At 44.0% G+C, this 15,622-nt stretch overlaps 1 protein-coding gene across 2 annotated transcripts; it reads right to left on the bottom strand.

Annotated features, from left to right (window-relative positions):
• Positions 1-3,019: 3,019 nt before the first annotated feature.
• Positions 3,020-15,220, bottom strand: GREM1 (gremlin 1, DAN family BMP antagonist). Of its 2 annotated transcripts, none has more exons than XM_084774612.1 (2): positions 14,650-15,220; positions 3,020-6,760 (listed from the first exon to the last, which is right to left on the bottom strand). In XM_084774612.1, the coding sequence occupies exons 1-2, from the start codon at positions 14,811-14,813 to the stop codon at positions 6,205-6,207; spliced, it is 720 nt and encodes a 239-aa protein (XP_084630738.1). In that variant the 5' UTR covers positions 14,814-15,220; the 3' UTR covers positions 3,020-6,204. The 2 variants fall into 2 exon arrangements, with proteins under 2 accessions (XP_084630738.1, XP_084630739.1); XM_084774613.1 differs by lacking the exon at positions 14,650-15,220 and adding an exon at positions 14,134-14,517.
• Positions 15,221-15,622: the final 402 nt, after the last annotated feature.

The following is a 15,622-nucleotide window of genomic DNA, read 5'->3' as shown; positions in this document are numbered from 1 at the left end:
TACAGGTGTGCACCCCCACGCTCAGCTGTTCTGATATCATATTTTAGGTTGAGAAAATTCCTTTCCCTTCTAATGTGTTGAGTGGTTTTTATCACGAACGGTGTTAAATTCTGTCAAATGAGTTGTCGGCTTTATTGCATGATCATGAGGTTTCTGTCCCATTATGTTTACATTATTTTCATATATAGATTAATCCAATTAGTTATTATTTTTGCATCAATATTCATAAGGGACATTAATCTGTACCTTTATTTTTTATGGTGTATTTATCTAAAGTTGGTTTCAATGTAATACTGATCTTATAGGATAAGGTAGAAGTGTTGACTCTTCTAATTTTTAATTTTAAAATTATATTTGTTTGTGTGTGTCAGTATGTGTGTCTGTGTATATGTGTGTGTATGTGTGTGTGTGTCAGTGTGTGTGTGTGTGGGGGGGTGCTTGTCTCTGTGAGTGCATGCACATGCATGTAGACCAAGGCATTCCTGCAGAAGTCAGAAGACAACTCTCAGGCCTTGGTTCTCTCCTTCTACCTCTTACTCTCAGAGATCTCACGTCAGTGGTCAGGATCACCAACAAGCACTTTTACCCACTGAGCCACTTCTTGACTTTAGCACGTCCATTTTTTAAGGACAAACTGGTAAAGAACATATGTGAGCGCTTCCTTAGGTATTTGCTGAGGTATTTGCATGGGCTTTACTTTGCAGAAAAATCTTGTTTATTTAGTCTCTTTGCTTATGATAGCTATAGTTTTACTTACAGCAATGTTGGTAATTTGAGGATGTAAGGGTGTATGGATACTTGCATAGGCAATATGGACTCCTGCCTAAAATTTGGTTCAGTTGTTTATATGATGATGGTACACACAACTCTAAAGAGGACAAGAGATTGATAACTCCTGTTCTGTGCTGAACACAGCTAGGGAGAGCAGGGAAAGAAGACTTGCTTGGGTTTTTATGGTAATTAGAGACTTGAGCATCCTCATGAGGCAGGGTCTGTCATGCCGTGATCATGTCATTACTGCCACGTTATGGATGGAGCCTGGCTTCCTAGTCAGTTTGCCCAAATGTGAACTGGAAGAGAAAGAGGAAGGAGTGAGGCTTAGAGCATGTCATCAGAGAATGGAATCCATAATTAGACTGGCTTTAGGCAAAATGATGCTCGTGAGGGTTCCTAGTCGTTTACTATTCGCTGCAATTGAACTTCCTTAAACTGTTAGTCTACTTTTAGTAAAACTTATACAAGACAAAAGAGTATAATCAGATTTTTTTGTTTGCTGCAGTTTTATAGTATGGTTTCATACAGTTGTTCATAGCATTTTTTAATGCACTTTTAAAAGTTTTTTTTAAGGTCAAGAATTATGTTTGCTGTTTCATATCTGGGTTTCTTTTCTTCCTTGTTTGGCTGGGTTTTTGTTTGTGTGTTTGTTTGATACAGGATCTCACTATGTATGTCTGTTTGGTTTGAAACTCACTTTATACACCGTGCTGGGCTTGAACTCACAGATCTCCACCTACCTCTGCCTCCCAAGTGTTAGAATTAGGATATCATATTAAAGTTTACTGTCTTCCTCTTCTCCATTCCTTCTCTCTCCTACCTCTCCTCCCTGACCTTTCTCTCTCATGTTTTATCTTCTAACTGGTCAAATCTACAGTTGAACCCTTCTAGTGACTTTTTGTTTTGGGTACTAGTTTTCCAACCTTACAATTTCTATATGGCTATTTTTCATAATTCTATCTATCTATCTATCTATCTATCTATCTATCTATCTATTCTCTCTCTCCTCTCTCTCTCTCTCTCTCTCTCTCTCTCTCTCTCTCTCTCTCTCTCTCTCTCTCATCAGTTCCGGGTTCCCAATATGTCATTTTTTATTTTTTCTCTACTTCTTTAGAGCATCGGTTGAATATAGGTACAGTGACAAATGCATATAAACCTAGTAGCAAAAGGAACAGCAGCAAGAAAATGGCTTGAACTCAGAAATTAGTCCCTCTATGCGTCTCCCTTATGGCTTGCATTTTTTGTGTGTGGACCAGGTTGTTTTGAGCCCATGGAGTTCTTCTGTGTTGTGCTCCACTCATACCCTTCAAGGCATCTTCAGGTACTACCCCCTGAGTGTGACCTTCCTAAGAACCCTGCCTGTCCAGCCTGGCACACACACACACCCATCTATAAATAGGAGAGGAGAGTGGCAAGCAAGCTTCAATTCAGTGCTTCTGAACCTGACCTCCTTATTCAGGCAACCTCGGTATGGCCTTAATCAATAATCAATGGTTGGGCTGTTCACTTCTACTGAAAAATCTTACAATTTTTAAGGACCCAGGTGTTGCAGTACTGAGTGCAAGACTTCCTCACAAAGTGGGTAACAGTGCCTTCTGCATTGAGCTGCCCAGAGAACTGTGAAACAATACAAATTAAACTGTTTGCACAGTGTGTAACGTAGCACTTTACACACATGACTACTGGCATTTGGCTACTGCTATCAGCTTTCCAATGCCAAATAATAGTGTGTGTCCAGATGGGATGAACTCTTAGGAACTTGCATGGCTCAGAGAACTAACTCTCCCTATGTTCCCATGGAATAATATCCAGCACATTTTAAAATACCCCTCCCAAAAAAAACAAAACAAGGTTGTCTCCTCTAATCCTCATGGGATTGCTGATCACTTTCCTTTTTACAACTTGTTCTTCCATTAAACTCAAACTTTTCTCTGCCTCTTTCCTCCTTAACCTTCTTGATAAGGCTACCATCTTGTCTGTTCTGCATAACTGCCCATCTCTGTCATACCTGCCAACTTTTCCTTCTAGCTGTTCTTGGGGAGACTGTTGGTGACCTGGTCACAGATCAGTCTCCTTGGTCTTCAACTGTCTGAGCCTGAAAGGTCACTACTGACACCAAAGAGGAATAGAAATACCTGAGTGTAACTAGTGGATTCCTCTCTAAAACAAGAGAGACCTTAGAACTTTGTTTCATCCTCCCTGCCCCACCCCTGCTGAAAGACCACCACCAAAAGTCAAGCACACATACACAAAAAGAAGAGGTTTAATTAATTGATCGCTTTTTTTGGCAAAGGTTATATAGAATGTTATTAGGGTGAAAATAAAAGTCTACTTACAGATTTATAAAACTTGAGGCCAAATTAGCTTTTATGAGACCATTAAATCCCATTTCACCCTTATCCATAATAATGTAGTTCCATCATAGCCTATATAATTGTTTGTTGTTTTAAAATGAGTAAATATCTTGAGGAATGATAAATCAATAGAATCTCCTTCACTCTTTCAGCTCAGACTTCTTGTTTAGGAATATTCTGTTTGCATGTGTCAGTGAACTAGCCATCATTCCCTGCTCTCTGCTTGTATGGGCGCATCATACATCTCTCGAAATAACATTTAAAGTCTTTCCCAGTATTGCTTCAGAAGTGTCGACCTTCAAGAAACATTCAATTTTTAAAAATAAGAGCTCATCCTTGCTTTGGTTACATCTCTTCATATGTGGCAAGATTGTATTTCCCTCTATCCTGACAGAAGTCTCTAACAACATACAATGGCCATTTCTTCTTTGTCCAACTCAGAGGCCATCATATAAAATAGAGTGGGGGTGGGGGGAAACCCATGCTTGAAATCACAGTAACAAAGGGCTTGAATTCATAATTACATTAAATAACTTTTTGCTTATTCACATTCCACACGGTGGAAATTATCCTTTCCTCCAGATTTTTCACCTACAACTTTGAAAAAGTACAGTTGCAAAGAAGCACTCAGACTTAGAAGGTGTGTGGTTTTCCTCTTTCGGTGTCAAGCATGAAGTGAACACCATAAAACTCATATTTGGAATCTGGCATTATTTTAATAGGTAAGATCGAGATCACAACTATCTTGCCATAGAACCATCCTACTACAATATTGGAGAAAATACGCATCATTACATCACTGGTGAGTCCAAAATCAGCAACAGACAGGGCATCTTCAGTAAGTGACAGAGGACCTATATTTCTGATGGTCTAGGCACAGCAAGGAAAGCAGATCTCCTGCTCTTTGGCCAGTGATGTGCTTTTAAGGTACTTGTGCTGCTGAGAGCTCCCAAGAAGCTAATTGTGGCGAGGCAATCCTCTTGACAGGATCCAAATCCAAGTTACATGATAGACTATGGCGCGAGCTCTTGGAAGGTAAGTGAGGCTGCCAGCCTCCCATGTTTTAACAATACTACATGTCTGCGGCAGGACTAAAACAAGACACTCAGTGTTTCTTAGTACGGAGTGTCATTTTCCTGTCTAGTGTGGCTTAGCTTCTTCCCCCTTTATTTTTCACTGCCCTCAGAGCTCTGCCCTTCCATCTGTGGGCTTAATCAAATCCATCCTGGGACTTATTGGCAGCGGATGTGGAAGACCCATAGATTCAGGGAAGGAGCACACAGTACAGATGAAATACAAGATTCTGCTTGCACAGAGTCATCCGCTGTGCAATCACCAGTAGTGACTTTCAGAGCCGCTGTTTTGGGAATTCAAGACAGCTTTTGCCTTACAGCGTGGTCCCTAGTTAGATGTCACGTGAGAGTGGGCTAGACCAAAATAAAACATTTCTTTACTTCCAATGGTTTTTTTTTTTGACTGTGGCGTCTTTAATGGGCAGTGAATGTCTGCCTTCCAAATGACATGTAATTTGACTAGTGACTCTGAGAGGGAAAGACAAAGATGGAATTTAGGGTGTTTATAGCTAGACTCTCAGTCTGAAGAAATATTGCTTAGCTAATCCTAAATGTACCAAGACCCACCCACCTTTCTCTTTGGCCCTCACATGAATGCTAAGTGGGCATTTGGGGCCCAGGTGTTTTCAGAGGACAACATCTATAGTCAACATAATGATTACAATGGTCGATAGATCCACTGGGAGTAGGCAGCCTGTTAATATACCCTAGTGCTCTGGTTTCCTAATGGAACTTTTTATAGACCCTCTGAGAGCAAATGAAGAAGAGGCAGTTAAGGCCCTTAACCTCTCCTCTAGCACTACCTAGCAGGTGCAGTCTCTCTCTCTCTCTCTCTCTCTCTCTCTCTCTCTCTCTCTCTCTCTCTCTCTCTCTCTCTCTCTCTCCCCCAACAAGTGCCAAGCAAAAAAGCCCCTATGCATGCATGTCTCATTCAAAAGGAGTGGGTAGCTCTCTCATCTTAGACTGTTCCTTATTGGCAGGCATCAGCAAAGGCGGGAGTTTTATCACAAGCTTGTGCATCTCTGGAGCACAGGAATGATGGAAAAGCAACGTCAATCCAGAAAAACTAAGCTTAGGAGGAGGCGCTTGTCTTTTCTTATCCCAACGCACAAGGCTCTCAGTTGTCCTCCTGAGAGGCAAAGTAAAGTAGGAGGCCATATTTGTTGTTGTTTTTCACTCGCTTGGTTCTTAAAACAGGAATGGTCAATACTTCAGTCTTGACTTTGGGTTACAGGTAGTTTCAGTAGCTCACAGAGAATTATTTCATTTTTTTTTATGTTTATCCTCTGTGCATCTGAATTCTTTTTAATATCAGGAAAACCTTTTCGCTGATGCAAAGCTCACAGTGTTTCTAGAGAACAACTTGTAAACTCTGAACATCTCGCTACTGAATTTCACTGGCCCAGACTGGTCCTCAGCCTCAACGTTCCTGAGTCAACCCTCTGTCCTGTTTGTCCTCCAACACATGTCTCCTCACATTCTGGAGGTTCTTCACAAGATGGAAGAAGTTTACACCCTTGGTCAAGTGAATTAATTTAGGAACATGGCCTAAGACTGAGATGTCAGGGAAGCAAAGAAAGGGATGGGTTGTGGAAGAGCAAGCTCTGAACAGTTCCAAGTCTAATGCGGCCCTCAGAGCTACCTCTTCCGTTAGTATTCATTCTCAAGTGAAATCCTAGCGCCCAGGAGGGCGCATGGAATACAAAGGCAAAGTCAACTACAGCCCCGCCCCTGTGGGTGTTCTGGTCCAGCGGTGAGGGCATTTCCGACCATTTGAAGCAGAGTAACAGGAAGTGCCTTCTAGCAGAGGCTGTTTCCGCTGGTGTTTGGAAGCATCCACAGGCACCCATGCACACTCATGCGCGTACACTATGCATAAGCAGCCTCCTGCCAGGAAGCAACTGCTGGTTCTCCTGGCCTCTAGGTTTAAGCCAAGTAGGAATCGAGTGGTTTAGGTGTAGCTCTCGGCAAGGCTATGACAGGCTGGACGTGCCCGCTTTGCTTTAATCCAAGTCGATGGATATGCAACGACACTGCTTCACGCGAGTGACCCTTTTCTTCTTAGTGGGTGGCTGTAGCTCAGGACAATTGAGTGTGACCATCATGGTGGTGAACTTCTTGGGTTTGCAAAAGGAGCAAGACTGAAAGGAGCCTTCCTCCTTCCTGATGTGCCGGGGGATGTAGAAGGAGTTGCACTGGCCGTAGCAGAAGCGGTTGATGATGGTGCGGCTGTTGCAGCCCTCCTCGTGGATGGTTTGCTTCAGGGGCTGAGTTTTGCACCAATCACGCTTCAGGTACTTGCGCTCTGTCACATGCAGGGCCTCTTGGCTGGACTCCAGCACCTCCTCGCCTGGCATGGCGGTGCCCCGCCCTTGACCCCTGCCCCGGGTCCTGGTGCCAGGCTGTGGTGGGGACTGGGTCTGCTCCGAGTCATTATGCTGAGCCTTGTCTGGAGGCGGGATGGCTCCTTGGGACCCTTTCTTTTTCCCTTCAGCAGCCGGCAGTAGGGTCCCCAAGAGGAGAAGCAAAGCTCCCACAGTGTAAGCGGTGCGGTTCATTCTAGACAAGGGGACACAGAGAGGGGGAAACAGAGACGATGAGAAAGTTATTTAATAAAAATTAATAATTGCACCTAACATCTTATATTGTACTCACTACACACTTCAGTTGCACTGACTTCTTACAGGATCACTAGCTATTAAATATGATTATTCCCATTACGCTCTCGGCCATCAAACTGAGTTATTCAACACAGGTCACCCAGTGGATTTGCCAAGCTTTAAACTCAGTCAGGACCTGTCTCTTCACCTCACCAGCTCCCACAAGAATTCTTTACTGGCTCCTGACACAATTGCATGTGACTTTTTTTTTTTTAATGTTCACTTAACTGTATTTATTCTTGAATTTGACAACATGAGACTTTTCGCTCTTCAGGCATTGGAAAGAGACCAGGCAGCTTGCAACAGAAGAGCAACCTAAGAGGAAGGATGTTGGACAGAAGACTAAAAGGATGTTTGGGATCACTATGCTATGTCCTCTCTCTCTCTCTCTCTCTCTCTCTCTCTCTCTCTCTCTCTCTCTCTCTCTCTCTCTCTCTCTCTCCTGCATATTTATATCCCTGAGGAGGGCAAAAGAAGACCTCTGAATCCCTAGAGCTGGAGTTATAGGCAGTTGTTAGTGACCCAATGTGAGTGCTGGAAACTGAACCCAAGTACTCTGGAAAATATAGTGTTCCTAACTGCTAAAGCCATCTCTCCAGCTCCCACTTTTCTATTTTTTTGGGGGGGTGTTGAAATATGTCACTCATATATGCACCTATATGTATGCATAGAGTTTTTCTGTCTGATTAATTGACCAGATAGGCCTTTAATTCCTTTGACTTTACTTTTTAAGTTGGTGTACAAAATGAGTTTCATTATGAATTTTCAGATATAGCCGTCACCATGCCTTGTTTATCCTTACCTCCCCCCTGCCACTGTTTTCCTGTGTCTTTCCTTTCCCCAAATAGTTCTTCTTCTGTTTTCATATCACATGTGTATTTTGTATGTAGATAATTATATCTAAAACATGTAAAAATGTTTGTTTTTGAATCAGGATCTCACTATATAGCCATGGCTGTTCTGGACTCACTGTGTAGATCAGGCTGGCCTTGAATTCACAGAGATCTACCTGCCTCCGCCTCCCAAGTGCTGGGATTAAAGCGTGCACCACCACACCTGCCCTAAAATCTGTAAAAACTAATTAATGAATAAAATAAAGGTAGAAAAACAGGCACAACAGAATGAGTACATGAATATTTACATTCATAAACATCATAAGCATTGATGACAGTGAATTGCCAGCAAGTTTGGACCTTGATATGAATCATATATGGCAAGGGCATTCACCATTTATTAGATGGATAGATAGATAGATAGATAGATAGATAGATAGATAGAGCAAAACTTGGAGGGGGTAGGGAAAGAAACATAGATGGAGAAACGTGAATGGAGTAAAGAAAACAAAAAGAGGCCTCTTCCAGAGACAAGGTTGTTCAGAAAGGGCAGAGTCAACAGGAGGAGAAGGTAAAGAGAGGCAGCAGGCTGTCAAGACTCTCCTATAGCAGTCTCCCTTGACACAGTCATCTGGGGAACGGGTAGACCCTGATACAGTCAGTCAGTCAGCCTTCCCACCCAGATCAACGCCTGTAACACGTGTTGGCATGAGGCACACCAGGAGTTACTAAAACACTGAAGGATTTTCTTTTCAAGGATAACAGTTTCAGATTCATAGCCTTTCTTCCAGTCATGGTGGTGCCCTGAGGTCTCCTGCGCCCCATGCTATGGTTTGCTTCACAAGAACACAGCTGTGAAGCATCCATTTTCTCTCCACTGAATACCAGCACTGCATGTGGCAACCACTAAGTGCATATTAACATAGCCTTATTTCATAGAACCTTAGTCTTCAAGAAACCAGGCAAGTTGGTATCATTATCTAGACCAATTATCTTTAAGAGACAAAAGCAGCATAAGATGTATCTTCTTTAAGGAACAACCTCTGCCAAGTGAGGGCCATTCAACCCTAAGGCTAGTGTCAAACCAAGATAATTGGATGTCGCATTAAAAATATTCTTAAATGGCATCATTTTCCAACATTAACTTAATACTTTGGAGCAGGTTCAAGTTTGGGGTTGATAATGTGACATTTAACTCCTGTGCCAACTATAGGTTCCCTGGCTTTTGTCATCTTATGTTACATCTCTGTTCTTTAAATAGAGTCATGCTGACCACCTCAGCAAATAATAATAATAATAATAATAATAATAATAATAATAATAATAGCTTTGTTTTGTCTTATAAAGCACCACTCATGAAAATAGTCCAGTTATAAAATTGTACAGATTTTCTCCAGAGGCCAGGCAGGGGTAACTTGACCCATGACCATTCTGTATCCCACCAAATATAATGTGACTCTGAAACATTTTCATAAATTTCTGATGGCTCCCAATTGAGGGCCAGAAACTAAAATAAAAGTGAAGAGCTAAAAGAAAACACATTCACTGCTAATTTCCAAGGACTATTACATAGACAACCCCTAGACCTAGTTTGAGAATCTTCCTGCACATCTACTAAAGCAGAACCTCCAGGCCAGTTCACCCTTTCAGTGTCCACAACCACAAAGGCCAAGCTGAGGCTGATTGTGCATGTGTGCTGACTGCACGCCGCAGTTTATGACATAGGGCATTACTATTCTACAAATGTCCGTTCACAAAGCTGCAATTAATTTTTTCAGACCAACTCAGGACCCCTTGCTTGTTGAACTTTTCTTTCCTGGCTTATTTGCATCTGTTACTGCACAGATATCTACCCTGAGGGTTGATGAGGGCTAATTCATCATCTGATCCTTTGTGTCTGACACAAAGGAGGTGCTCCTGAACACTTAAGTGGCTGGTTTTATACCACATACATCTGATACAGTTTCTGTCCTTTTCATCACTGGTGTCAAGGTGCCAGCTCCCTGCAGTGCTTTTGCCTCCTGACCTTCAGCAGTGTAGTTTTTTTTTCTAGCCTAGACAGCTCTGTAACACTTATCTTTCTTTTTCTAAGAAAGCTCCAAGTATTCTCAAGTTCTTATTTGGTCCTATGCAGGATACTATGAGTTTTATTTTAACCCAGTGATAAAGCAATATTTTCACACTTAGTTGACTATGGTTTGGGTTTTAATTTGGGAAAAAAAAAATCTGTTCTTATGCAAGAGTGTGTACCTCATAAACCAAAAGAGTCTACATCTGGCTGGCTTTTCAATAAAGAAAAGTAAAAGAGAAAAAAGAAAAAAAGAAAAGAAAAAGAAAAAATTCAAACTAAGATTTGTTAAAAATTCTTTGTAAAAAAAAGGCATGTGTTTTTTTTTTCATTTTAAAACGCTTAATCTTTATTGATTTATTGTGAGGCTTTTAGGTTCTTAAACTTTACAGTGTGTTTCAGAGAAACAAAGAAACCATCCAAGAACATCAACAAAGGGAAACCATGTCACTGCTCTGGCCTGAGTAGAATGCGCAGTGTGCTTCTGATGGTCCACTTGAGGAAGAGTACGGGGAGCAGCACAGGCAAGGCTGAAGCCACCTCTGCCTATCACCCTGCCCATTCATCAAGGCCCCTACCAGCTAGTGTTGATTACTCAACCAAGGAATTAGGGGGTTTTCCTCTTGAAATTGCAACTATGTTTCCACCAAATGCTTAGTAATTTCTGTGTGTCATTGGCATGTAGCAAATAAAGAAGATGACATTTTCTTGAGGACAATTCTTTCCACATCAACCCCTAGCAGTGTGCTACATGACTCAAAAATCAATCTAAATATTGGTCCAGATTTGGATCCTCACGACTCCCCACCCATGTCCAATCATTAATTCCATAGTAGTTTCCATTTTGAAAATATCCTATTCACATCATTGCATTCAGATGCATCCCATGAACTCAGAATGCATCATCACATGCAGTGAGCATCTCCCTTGGTTCTCCTTTACAGATCGTATTGTTCTTCATTCAAACCCCACCTTAACGTGCCCTGAGTGCATTTCTGCTAATATTCTGAGGCCAGCTTTCTCTGCCACTCTTTGCCAGCAAGCTTTATGTCACCCTCGTCTCTTTCTCCTTTCACCACTGCCCTCCTCCAATCACTTGTCTCAAAGGACAGAACCTCAAAACAGGTCTTCGCTGCTTCCTACTTGCCCCCAATTCCATTGTTGTTCAAGAATAAACACCTACAAGCAAGGAAAGCCATAGTAATCACCTCTGCCCTGGTAATATTGTCGAAAATGTCACAAAAGCACTAAGAATACTCTCTGGAGTCTGGAGATTTGGAAATCCAAAAAGTATGTACGACTTGTTTCCAATATTCTTGATGTATTTAGAAATCTTTCAACACACTTCTCAATGTGTCTCTTACATTAGCCAAGCAACCTGCTCATTCTGTGAGTTAAATGGAGTTTTGAGTAGGAAGTACAGTGAACTCCAGATGTGTGTACCTGAACTGCGTCATTGTTCCTGCTGAACGACCTTTAGAATGACAGGCAACAAGAATGACATCAGCTCATTCTCCTGGCATAAAACACAATGGAACTTTCTGCAAATGCTTTATAGGCCGGCCAGATTTTAAAAGAATCCATTTCTTTTTCCCTTGAGCCTTAATATTTAAGAAGAATGAAAGTTTATTTTAGTTAGGTCCTTAATTGTAAATTTTAGAATGAACTTTTAGAAATTAACTAGTGAATTCCTTAATAAGGATAAAGGTTGATTTATTTCTCAGACAAGTTACATCAAGGAGATAAGAACAACTCATGATTGGCACATGTCATAAAATTTATTCCCTGCACATTGCAGGATCTCTGCAGAATAATCTGCCAAATTGGGCTAAGTCAGGCTGGAGCCCAGCAAACACTACACGAGGCAAGGAGGAGACACCTGGTGGCTAAATATATTCGTAGTTCCCTGGATGATTTTTTAAGTGAAGTTAGTAATTGTATACAATAGTTTGTATCAACAGGAAATGAATTAGAAAGCATAAATATCAAATGCTCACCAAACAGCACTACTGAGTGATGGCCAAGTTATATGTTGCATGTGGGATTCCAGACTAAATTCAGAGTCTCCCTCTGCTCTCTTGTGCCCAGCACAACCACTGGTTTGTTTTTTTTTTTAAATACTTCTTATTTTTTTAGCCCTTACTATGTCAGGCATTATACTAAATACTGTCCAAGTTTTGTCACAATAAAATACGAGGTATACCATAATGTTTTCCTGTTACTAATCAGGAATTTGTCCAAGGTCACATAGTTTATAAGGTGGATAGCCAGGGTCCGAGCCCAGTTCTAGCTAATTCTAACATGTCCTCAGTCACTCTGCCAATGGCGTCCAGCACAGTATATTTAACAAGGAACATGTGGCTTTACTTTTTATTGCAGTAAATTTTGAAGAATATTGTAAATCTAATAATTATCTATTTTGTATCTTCATGTTTGCATGCAAAGAAAAAGGCTTCTCCTGTCACAAGAATTCCTGTTGGACTTTGCATTTCTACGAACATATGTTAAAACTAAAGAAAATTCTTTGCAGATGGGCTGGTGGCACTTGCCTGGTCAGTGCTTCTCAGTTAAGGATGCAGTCACCGCTCCTAACTGCCTTCTTCTTCTCCCCTTTACAGAAAAGGCTTGAGTTTTCCTGCATATCTTTGGCTTTGCATTCTGGATTGTACTCCAAAGTTTTGCTGCTAGCAAGCAGTTCTTGGGAAGAACTCTAGGACCGTGGGTTTTTTTTTTTAATTCCATCACTTTGTATACTGAACCATTAAGACTGAGGTCACCAACAGCTTAAATTTAGAAGCCCAAGAGGTGGACATTGAGAGATGTGAGGACTTAGTGTGTTTCTGTTCTTCCCTGTGTAAGCGCTGGTGTGAAAACCACATTAGCCAACCTGGATTTCCTACAGATTGTGGGTTACCAAAACATTTCATTCAAAGTGAACTTTAAAGAAAATAAGAAAGCTGTGAAATTACAACGTTTACAAAAGACTCTAATTCCTACAATGACCTGGGGGTTAAACACACACACACACACACACACACACACACACACACACACACACACACACACTCAGAGAAGTCTTAAATAATCGGTAACTTTTAACAAATCCAAGGGTGCAGTGTGTCTGATGAGAGTATTAGAAGCACCCACATCTGTAGACTTGGCTGGAGAGGTGGTGAAGGAGGTTCTTGTTTTCTTAAGATCTTTTTCCCTCTTTGCTTTGAAAAGTCTGTACTCCCAAGTCCCCCTGTGCAGCCTGCCTTGTCCCAAAAAGAAAAAAAGGGGGGGAGGGCAGCCCTGGGGTGAAAGAAGACTCCTCACCCTGGGATGGGGTTATCTTAACCTCTTCTGTGCTATTTATTTAACTTGTAAGACCAGTCAGAAGGAAACCACCACTCTGGAGTCTCTGGGACAGCTTAAAGCCCTGGTGACCCATTGAACACAATAGATTGTTTTAATCAGTTCCTATCCTGGCACCATCTCAGGGGAACATAAACAGACAGACGTGCGCACCGCTTGGGTTTGCTCTTTCCACCAAGAGATCCGATTACCTACTGATGGTCGTCATTCTGCCCTCTAACAGTTAAGAGGAGATTTTTAACCCCTCACTTCTAGGCTATATTTCTCCATCAAAGAGTAGGGGTTTGGATTCGATTGAGGAGGGGAAGATGGCTACAGAGCTTCACCAGCGAGCCACTTTAGGCTCGCCCGCGGGAGGGCGGGGGGGAGTGCTCAGAGAAAAGTCTGGGTCATCTCGCATCCTCACCAGTCTTGCTCTTGGTTCTTGGTCAAAGGCCCTGGCCATAGGAAAACACTAAACTGAAGAACTCCAGAGGGGGAATCGCCAGTCCAGAGCTGTACAGAGTCTGTTCTTCCCAAACTAGAATTCTGCAGATAACTAGAACCAGGGAGATGACCGGGCACATCGACTTCCCCATCCACTCTAGACTTCCACTACGAGATAGAGAGGGCTCACTGGAATAGGCTAGGCAGCCGGCTAAGAGCAGAGGCGATGAGCGCGCTAGAGTAGAGTCCCTAGCGAGGCGCAGCGAGGCGAGACGGGTGCCTGTGGGCCGACATCCGCGGAAGTGGGAACCAGCCAGTAGTGGCTGCCCGGCGCCTGCACGTCTGCAGTAAGGAGGATGAGAGCGTGGAACCCGGAGAGGCTCAGAACGGAAAGCCAAACGCCTGCCTGAGCAACAGTTAGCACGCAACTGTGTAGCGCCTGCCCCAGGAGCACCGCCGGCAGCAAAGCACTCTAGCCCGGATTCTTCGCGGTTGTTGAGCCACGAGAATTCTGTCTCTATCACATCTATCACACCCGCAAACAAACACATGCCACCAATTCTTATGTCCTCAGCAGTTACCACTCACCGCGCTGGGACCGCTGCTCCAAGAAACGCCCTAGTCCCAGCCCCGCGCCCAACCCTCGCGGCTGTCTCTGGTTGCAACTTGCATCGAGGTCGGCTTCTGCTCACATGCTCCATCGCTCAGAACGAGGCAACTGTGCGCTGTCCCGGCAGGCGACACCCGCGGGCTTTAAGCATCAGGACGGTGTTTGCAAGGCTCTCAAAAGTGGAAATGGTGCACTCTTGACAACTCCTCTCCCTACATTTCCCCGTAGACCCAGTGCCCCGAGGTCACAGCAACTATCTCCAAGACAACAGGAAGGACCAGACTCGATCTTCAAGGCGGACTCCAGGGAACCTCAGGACTATAGTGCGTCAAAGGGCTCCATCGCACTGAGAAAGACTTGGGGACTTGGGGTGGTATGGACCCTAGGGACTGCTTGCCAAGCCTGAGTACCAAGACACACACACACACACACACACACACACACACACACACACACACACACACACACACACACACGAGTGCTACCGCGCTCACCTGTCAATACCGTGGGTCTTCAGGTCCTTCGCTGTGGACGCGTGACACTGCGTGCGACCGCTGCTCGAGCCACTCGGGCTCGGCGCGGGAGGAAAGTGACGAAGAGCGACGCTACCACGGTCCTCTGGGTCTTCAGGTCCGCGAAGGGCGCGAGTGTCAGGCATCTCCTGGTCTCCGGTTTAAATGCCGGCGGCCAAGCGCCTGGGGGCCCGCGTCTCTCCATTGGTCAGGCGCCGTCGCCGCCACGGGACCCGCAATCCGCCCCCTTTCCCGGTAGTGCCCCCGCCCACTGCACCCCTCCTGCTTCCCTGCGGGGTCCCCTCTCCGCCCGCCTCGCCTCTTTGTCTACTCCCACCCCCCACCCCGCCCGGCTGGGTGGGAGAGGTCACCCCAGGGAACCGCGCCTGGAATGCACAGCAAATCACATTTTCCGCTCCTGTTGGAGAGGGGAGCTCGGGAGGAAATCCCCCGACCCAGGCTCCCAGCCCCTCATTTCTCTCCAGTCCCAGGTCTGGGCTTCTCCTCTAGCCAACTGAGCTTCCACCTTCAGGAGCACTGTCTGAGCTGGGCAGAGAAACAACTAGCGGATCGCGTCAAGCTAGGTGGTTCCTTATCATTGGGGAGAACAGTACTGCTGGACCCTCTAGTCAAGCAATGGAGGAGCCTTAGCAGCGCTGCCCGAGGCCCCCAACTTAGAGGGCGGTGACCCTTGGGCTGCTGTTAACACAAGCATTCTCCCCAGGAGCTGGCAAAAGCCTGTAACCAACAAGATGCCCTCCTCTCCTTGCCCTGCACCAGCTCCTTCACCTCAGACGCCCATCTGCTTCAGCTGAGTGTATGGAAGGAAGAATAAAACTCAAGACCCTCAATAGTCATGCAACGTTTCCATCTGTAAAAGGCCTTAAAGAACGAAAGAGCTATCAATAGGCAGCAAGGGTTTTTCTGTAGCACATCGGAAATGAATAAATGAGGG

The sequence above is a fragment of the Acomys minous genome (genome assembly GCF_964271855.1).
Source record: "Acomys minous genome assembly, chromosome: 3".
Taxonomy (NCBI): domain Eukaryota; kingdom Metazoa; phylum Chordata; class Mammalia; order Rodentia; family Muridae; genus Acomys; species Acomys minous.
The sequence above is the reverse complement of the archived record's forward strand: the minus strand, read 5'-3'. Positions and strand labels throughout refer to the sequence as shown.

What these genes read in the sequence shown, in the direction of transcription:
- GREM1 (XM_084774612.1), bottom strand. Translation starts at nt 14,813, where the DNA reads ATGCCTGACACTCGCGCCCTTCGCGGACCTGAAGACCCAGAGGACCGT. An exon ending in AAGACCCACGGTATTGACAG is followed by an intron (nt 6,761 to 14,649) that starts GTGAGCGCGGTA and finishes CCCCTTGTCTAG; the next exon opens with AATGAACCGCACCGCTTACA.